Genomic DNA, 7,723 nt, shown 5'->3' with positions numbered 1-7,723 from the left:
AATAAACATAATAATAAAAAATTAAATTAAGTCCTACTATATGACTATATTTATAATGTCTTTCTTAATATTAGCTAAAACATTTTATTAATAAAATATTATATATTGTTCATATTAATCTATTTATTTATTTCTTTAATTAAACTAAAAATAAATAAATATTTTATGTTTAGCCCTTAACAATTTTTACTTATAAAACAAATATAAAACTAAAAATACATACAATCAATGTTTGAAACAATAATGGTTTTCATTTGCTGCAGACGTGGATGGTGAAGATTGGATTTGGTGTGCATTCTCAGAGTGTACTATTAATGCATTTAATACAGTATTTTTTCTTTGTATAAACTCGGGGAAAATTGCAACAGACCAATTAGAAAAAGAAAAGAAAAAAAAAACAACAATAACAACAACATAAATTAATTTAAAAATAAAAAGAAATAAAAAGTTTGTGAACTTTAGAATTTGATTTTTCAAAATTGCATAAATTAATAATTAATAAGACTGTCTACTGAAAACATTAGTTCCCTGCTAAGTAGGGACTAATAAGGGATAAAGGGGGTATATATAGGAAGAGACTAATAAGGGTAAGGAAGTGTGAATTAAAAGGAACATATAAATTTTAAAATACTAGAGGTCCTAACAACATACGCCACTTTGGCATAGCATATGAAGTACGATAAAACTCGGCGCTCATTCCATTGGTGAACACAGGACCCGCCATGAACGGGTAAATCAAATTATTTCAGGATACCCTCCTCGGTGGTTATGTATGCCACATGGGCATACAGGGACCCACTACTAACGTCGCCAATTAAAAGGAGAAGGTTTAAGGAGATATATTATGGGGAAGTTAATTATAAATGCATAATTATATTATAATGGAACTAATCCCTTATAAAGGAACGAATAGAAACTTATAAGAAGCATCATTTGCTACCATTACCAATAATGGTCAATTATGATATCACCTTAATGAAATTAACAATAATGAAATTCAAAATATTTATTTCATATGGCTATATATTTGATTTTTCTCTCATAATATTATTATGATCTAAAATAATAATATTCACCATATTACTTAATTAGGATCAAGATAATACGTTGAACTTAGAGGGAGTCCATAGATGGTGTGTAGGCAACTTGGATAACATTTGTATTCTTTGCTCTTAAATCTAAATAATTAAACATCATTTAATAACTAAAATGACTATTGTGAATATTATAATTGATTTAAAGATTTCATTTATAATGGATCCAACGTGCCTTTAAACTTCTTGGATAGACCAAATCCTTCCCCATTGATTAAAATGATTTTTGTTCAGGTGTAACAAATAATGAACATTGTCAAATGACTCTTTTAGAACGGTTTTTAGATTATTTCCATCATATCTATTAGCTGCACAAACATGCCATATTGAAATACAACTGTCCATGATATAAAAAAATTGGGGAGCAATCGCAGCTCCAATCTCCTTTAGGCCCTCTCATGCAAATACTGGGAAGGTCACATGTAAATAGTACAACCAACAAAATCATGAATTAACAAATGTAGATTCTGCAAGATCAATTGCTCTTCCTAGGCCTGCTGCTTTGTTGATACATTCTTTATACTCATCATCAGGGTTACTACCTGCAACAATTCCTGCACCTGACTGAAGATGAACAACCCATTCCCGGCGCTGGCTAGCATCTTTGTATGAATACATGGTATCATAACGAGTTCCGGTAGGAAATATCATTGTGCGAAGACCAAGGGCGATATCCATGTCCCCGTTGTATGATATACCTCCTATACCACCACCATAAGGACCTCTTCGTGTTGGCTCATATTCATCAATCAACTCCATAGCTTTGACCTGACAAATCATAAGCAGAAGATGTTAGATACGAACAGAAAATTGTATCTCAAAACATGAAGATTTTAGTCAGCAAACCATAAGACCACAATTTGATTTAGGAGCAAAAAAAATTTCACGTAAAATGGGACAATCTTTGGGGTGGTAAAATAAATGCAAGTTTAAAAAATCAAAGTGGTGCCGTACTTATTAGACAAACCCCAAAAGCATCTAGCATGCATCAGCAATGTCAAAAAAACAACAGAAAAAGTAAGCTCCTAAATCAGAAAAAGCAATCACCTGACATTGCAGTGGAAAGAATGAATAAGTTTTAAGATAGTGGAGATGAAACATCTACAAATCAATTGATAGTTTGACTTTGGAAATGATATGAATGATGATAAGAATACATTAACAATACAATACAAAAAGAAAATAAAAATCACGTACTAGCTGACACTGGCTATATAGGGCGAAAATTTTCATTACGTAGGAAGCAAATGATGAGAATCACTCCTATAGTGACTTCCCTGCAATCTGTCTCCACGATTATAAATTGCATACACCCTTGATTGAATTCACCAATACTTTTTCACTGCTTGTAAAGGTACGTAAATAAGGAATTTTACATGCCTGGTCCAGAGAATAGTTCACATTTTGATTTATTTGCCCTTACCAAGCCAGTAAACGTCCTTGCTAGCAAATCTATTTAACCCTCCTAACGAGAGTGTATAATATCAATTTTGATGTCAGATATCCTTTCTTCTCTTTTCTTTCATCCTCCATCTTTACTTTCAGCATTAAGAATGCAAGGGATGGATCGTTTAATCTCCATGGGTGTGGCAACTAAAAGCCTACAGAACTAATCTTCTAATTGTGATTATTGCAAGAACATATCTTCTAACTTGTAATTCTGCAAGAAGATCATATAGGAGCACTACTAGTAACCACAAACTAATCAAAACCAATTTGCAACAGAATACCAGCAATAATTGTTGAATGCCTCATATAAAAAAATTGCTCCTGTGATTAAACTCTCCTCAACTAGAGAGTTGGTTGTGCTATAAAGACTGTACTGTACCAACCTATGGGCATGGATATAAAGTTAAAAACTCTTGGGCAAAAAATCAGGCAAACCAGAAGTATATGATATTTTGGAAAACTTGAAAAATATCAGGCAAAAACTGAAGAAAACACTCGGACCATCAAAAACAGGTAGAAAAACATTGAAAAAAAGAGTAATAGCTTACTTTTTTTCAACTTACAGGTGTTTTAATAGAATATACATATAAAGATTTTAAAAAAAATCAAAGCACGGATATAGGATGGGAATCCCTAGCACAGTCGAGGAGCAATGCTTCTCACAAGGTCTAGGGGCTGTGCCTCTGACAAGGCCAAAGGGCAGCAATCTTCACAGACTCCAGGACCAATGCTTCCAACAAGGTCAAGAGATAGCACCCTTCACGGGGTCCTAGGGCAGCACTCCTGACACACTCCCTATTGTGACAGAGGACAAGGTCAAGGGGCAGAATCCTTGCACCTAGCCTAAGTTAAAGCTTTGGAAACCACACACACCTTTATGGGGTGCACTGTTTTTTCAAAAAAATTTAACTTTTAACCAAGTTTAACGACTCCTTCAAACCTTTCAATAAATACTTGACTCTCACACTGGATTTTATCAATGTCAATTGTTTATTTATTTATATTAGTTAATTAATAAAAAAAATTAATATAATAAAATCATGTCAACTTTCAATTGGAACATTAGAAATTGATAAGTAGGAGATGATTTCCACAGCTAGTCAAATTGTGATGTGAATATCAGGATTTAACTGTGTGATTTTGAGTCAAACTCGATGACCCATGTTTCATGAGTAGTGATTCAACATGAATCCATCTCTCATGAGAATAAATGGAACACTTAGCACTCATTGGATCTAGGTGATGCTCACAAGGGTAAAGCACCGGGACTTCCCGGGAGGTCACCCATCCCAGTACTACTCCAGCCTGAGCGCGCTTAACTACGGAGTTTCCTCCACAGTTAAACCCAAAGCTTGCAACCCCATTTGCAAAACCCTCAGAAATTGCTAAGATCTAAAAACCCTCAGTTAACCACAAAGAGAACCTTCAATGAAACCCTAAATAAATCTAAATCCCATAATTATGCTCCACAGCATATTTCTTCAATGCAAAGAGCCTAAACTCCATGTAGCTAACAATTAATCTAAAGAATGAATAACTATGGTACAAGTAGAGATTTCATAACAAGATAAATGAAACAAAAAATCAAAAATAAGTTCATAATCCTAGTATACAAAAAGGTTTCGGTTCCAGGCCTCTGGTGTAAGTATGATTTTGTCTTTATATTCATAAGATATTAATATTTATAATAATATACATATTTGTTATGTATAAATACATATGTTTAAAATATTTATAATTTATAACAAGAAATCCTTCAGCAAAGATCCAACAAGACAAATAAAAAGAGAAAAATGCAGTGTGAGAACCATTTGTGGTGTGGTTTTTAAAAGCATGATGGCAGGAGTTACAGAGGAAATGCTACCAGACAATGGCTGTTTAACAGACATTTTCAGTCTGGGCTCAATAGGCAAATGGAAGCTTTTAGAAATCCCAACAGGAATGTGGACAACAGAGGTTGCTTTTTCAGAAAATGGCAGAATCAGAAAAACTGAACTGGGAAGCTCAATGGCGCACAAATGGCACTTTTAAAGGGAAACAGAAGTAGGTTGGAGTATGCAAACATGAGGCTGCAAAATACCTTTACTTTTCAAAAACTTGGAATAAAAGTTTTGGAGGCCGAAAATGCCTAACCTAGTTGATTAGCCATGTGAGGCAAGCAAAAATGTTATTCATTTGACAGTAGTTGAGATTCTGATTGAAGATAATGATTGGAATCTCTCCGCAAATGAGTTAAGGGATAAGGGTCTTCTGAAGAAGAAGAGTGGACCGTGGCCAGCTTTTAAAAAAATTGGGAATTGATGGAATATACACTGCGGAAGAACTTGTGTGATAAAAAAGTTACCCAATGGTTTTTATCTGGTTATCTGTAGCGGTGATAAGGATAAAGAATGGATAATGGGGAGTGGACCATACATAATGGATGGTAAAGAGTTTTACATTAAAGACTAGACACCAAATTTTAACCCAGAAAAGGTTGAGATGGATGAGGTACCATTGTGGGTTAGACTTCACAACTTGCCTCATAAGTATTGGAATGAGAATACCCTACGGCATATTGGTAACAAGCAGGGAAAATTTGTAAAGGGAGCAAGGCCATTGAAACAAAAGATTTCAGCATGTATGCTAGAATTTGCATTCTATGGCAATCTGCTCATCCACTAGCAGAGATGGCGGAGCTCATTACAAGGGATGGGGTCTAGAGACAATCAGTGGGAGTTGAGGAATCCATGGAGTCATGTCAATTTTGTAATGGCTATGTACACCAAGTAGGTGAATGCCCATCAAAATCAAAAAGGAAAAAGGATACTAGGTCAAATCCAACAGAATCTAATTGCAGAAACTGAAGGGAAGGCCTGGAGAGAAGATCAAGAATTACTCCAAACAATGGACTTCACAAACAAAGACCCCATGGGAGGAAAGGAAAATGCTGGCTTAAGTATTCTGGATGACATACAAGAGAAATAGACACAAAATGTATGGACATCGCTAATAGCTACAAAGGTAGATATTTTAGTGTGAAAGTAATGATGAGGATGAGATACATCATAAGACCCTGGCGGAGACCTCACCCATAATGGCTTTGTTCAACCGAATCAGAAAATGATAGTTGTTTAGAAAAAGGTTTGGAAGTTCAAGAGTCCTTTGGGACATAGAAGAATGAAATATCTGCCTCTGACATTACTAAGATAACAGTGACACCCATACAAGTGGTAACCGGGGTTGCCTGACCTTAGAGGAAAACAAATGTAGAATGGGAAATACATAATGTTGTTGATCAGAGTCAAAAGCCATGAAGCGCTTAAGATTATGGAGGAAATACAGCTGCCTGTAACCATCTCTGAGATACCGCAGCACAAAAAAAAAGCTTGGTGAAGTCAGTAAGTTCCAGTAGCTTGGCGAAGTCAGTTCACCATTGCTACTCTCATGAGTTGACACTGTGTTTTTGGGGTCTCGGTGGGGTGACTTGCTATTTATAGTAAGTCTGATATGGGGGAGTTTTTATTTTTAGAAGTGCAATTATGGCACCTTGAGGTCCTGGCTTCATTAATGTTTGATTGGTGCTTCATTCATGGACGACATATTGTTAGTTGTTTATCAAGTCTAACTTAATAAATAACTTATACAACTTTATCTAATTAGTCAGTGTGTTGGTGAAGTTTCATTAGTGAGAGATGTAATGATGAAGCTATTGGGCATTTTGTGTGAGGATGAAGCTACAAGCCATTTAAAGTTATTAAAACTTTTCTATGGAAATCAACCAAACTCATTGTATTTGCATTTTATTGAATTTTGCACCCCAAGGATTTCAATGTGGGTTTAGTGGAAATCTAGTTTTCTTCCACAAACTTGTTTGCACTTTGAGCTGGTCATTATGCCAGTGAATTGTGTTATCTACTGAGTATATGTTCTGCAGTTTATACTAAGGATTGTTTGGTGGTACTAATGTATACCAATCAATCAGATCTCCTGCTGCGATTTGAATAGGAGAAAGAACAGGTTTGGTACAACAAATCGAACACAGTAATGATCGCAAACTGCTGAAGAGTGTTGTTCAAGAAGGGAATTATATTACTACTAATTGACAAGGTTTATGTGTGCTGCGATCATCTGTCTGGAGCAGTGTACGGACTTCTAATTCATGTACAATCATTGCACATTGGGCAGTGTTGAAACCTATACTGGTTGCATTTCATATTGAGGCTGTCAATTACTGAGTTTGGCATGGCTTTATCCATTTATCAGTGCTGCAAACTTCTAATGCCAAATTGCATATCAGGTACCCAATACATGAAGTTTTAACATTTATATGTTCATGCTTGTGATACTTGCCAATTAGAATGAATTACAATTGAGATCATTCTGGTAGCGATTCATTATAGGTTCAATTTGAGTTATTTTTTATGAGCATTTCTATATTTGCTAAAAACAAAAACAAAAAATTTCAAAAACAAAAACTCCAAAAGCAAAATGGGTAATTCTACAACATAATTTGAAGAGAGCCGGCAGGGCTCTTAAAAGTGGTATCAGAGTGGTTTCCTGCCAGCGTACAAGAAATTGGGTTCATTACAGTGTGATGTTTTATACCAGGCATGCATTACATCCCCAGGGAAAGGACTTTACCACTAGGTGTGGTGAACAGGATATACAGTTTGGGACCATAGGTGACAGAGGTATTGGTGGTTCTGGTGGTACAGGTAATTATAGGGATGTTGGTCTATATTCTGATATTGATAGGAAGGCTGAGGAGACACTAACAGATCTTGCAAAAGGCCAGCACCATGTTGTCGATGCTTTGCAGCAATTATCAAAGACTTCACAGCACATTTCTCATCCTAAAGGACAAAACAAAGATTGAGGTACCAAGAGCATTTCAGTTAGGTCTAGAGTTGAGAACAAGATTAACCATACATGTACATATGATGATTTTATGGTTTGTGATTTCAGTTGGGCATTTTGTGGCTATTTGGGTTATATTTTTAATATTTCCTAAGTTAGCATTTAATAATTAAATAAGGCTAAGTTTTAGCCATTTTGGAGTAACAAGGGGTTTTTTGGCTTCATCTGGATGCGCATCCTATGGTGTGATAGCTCGTTGGAAAGGTCTCGAAATTCTCTAAATCTTTCTCTTTGATCTCAAGGCAATTCAGTGAACGAAATTCAATCTATGAGGAAAAAGG

The 7,723-nt window shown here is 35.3% G+C and overlaps 1 protein-coding gene across 5 annotated transcripts in view; it reads right to left on the bottom strand.

Moving 5' to 3' along the window:
• Positions 1-1,266: 1,266 nt before the first annotated feature.
• Positions 1,267-7,723, bottom strand: part of LOC149555557 (anthranilate synthase alpha subunit 1, chloroplastic-like) — a 165,264-nt gene continuing 158,807 nt past the window's right edge. For all 5 annotated transcript variants that reach the window (XM_089829672.1, XM_089829671.1, XM_089829669.1 and 2 more), the window contains one exon: positions 1,267-1,862. In XM_089829672.1, coding sequence (XP_089685798.1) covers positions 1,539-1,862 — 324 coding nt within the window. In that variant the 3' untranslated portion in view covers positions 1,267-1,538. The remainder of the gene's footprint in view (positions 1,863-7,723) is intronic.

This window comes from Cupressus sempervirens, chromosome 5, assembly GCF_028749045.1.
Source record: "Cupressus sempervirens isolate cs-2001-9-10 chromosome 5, ASM2874904v1, whole genome shotgun sequence".
In the NCBI taxonomy this organism is placed as follows: Eukaryota; Viridiplantae; Streptophyta; class Pinopsida; order Cupressales; family Cupressaceae; genus Cupressus; species Cupressus sempervirens.
Note: the sequence above shows the minus strand (reverse complement) of the source record. Positions and strands in the feature narration are given on the sequence as shown.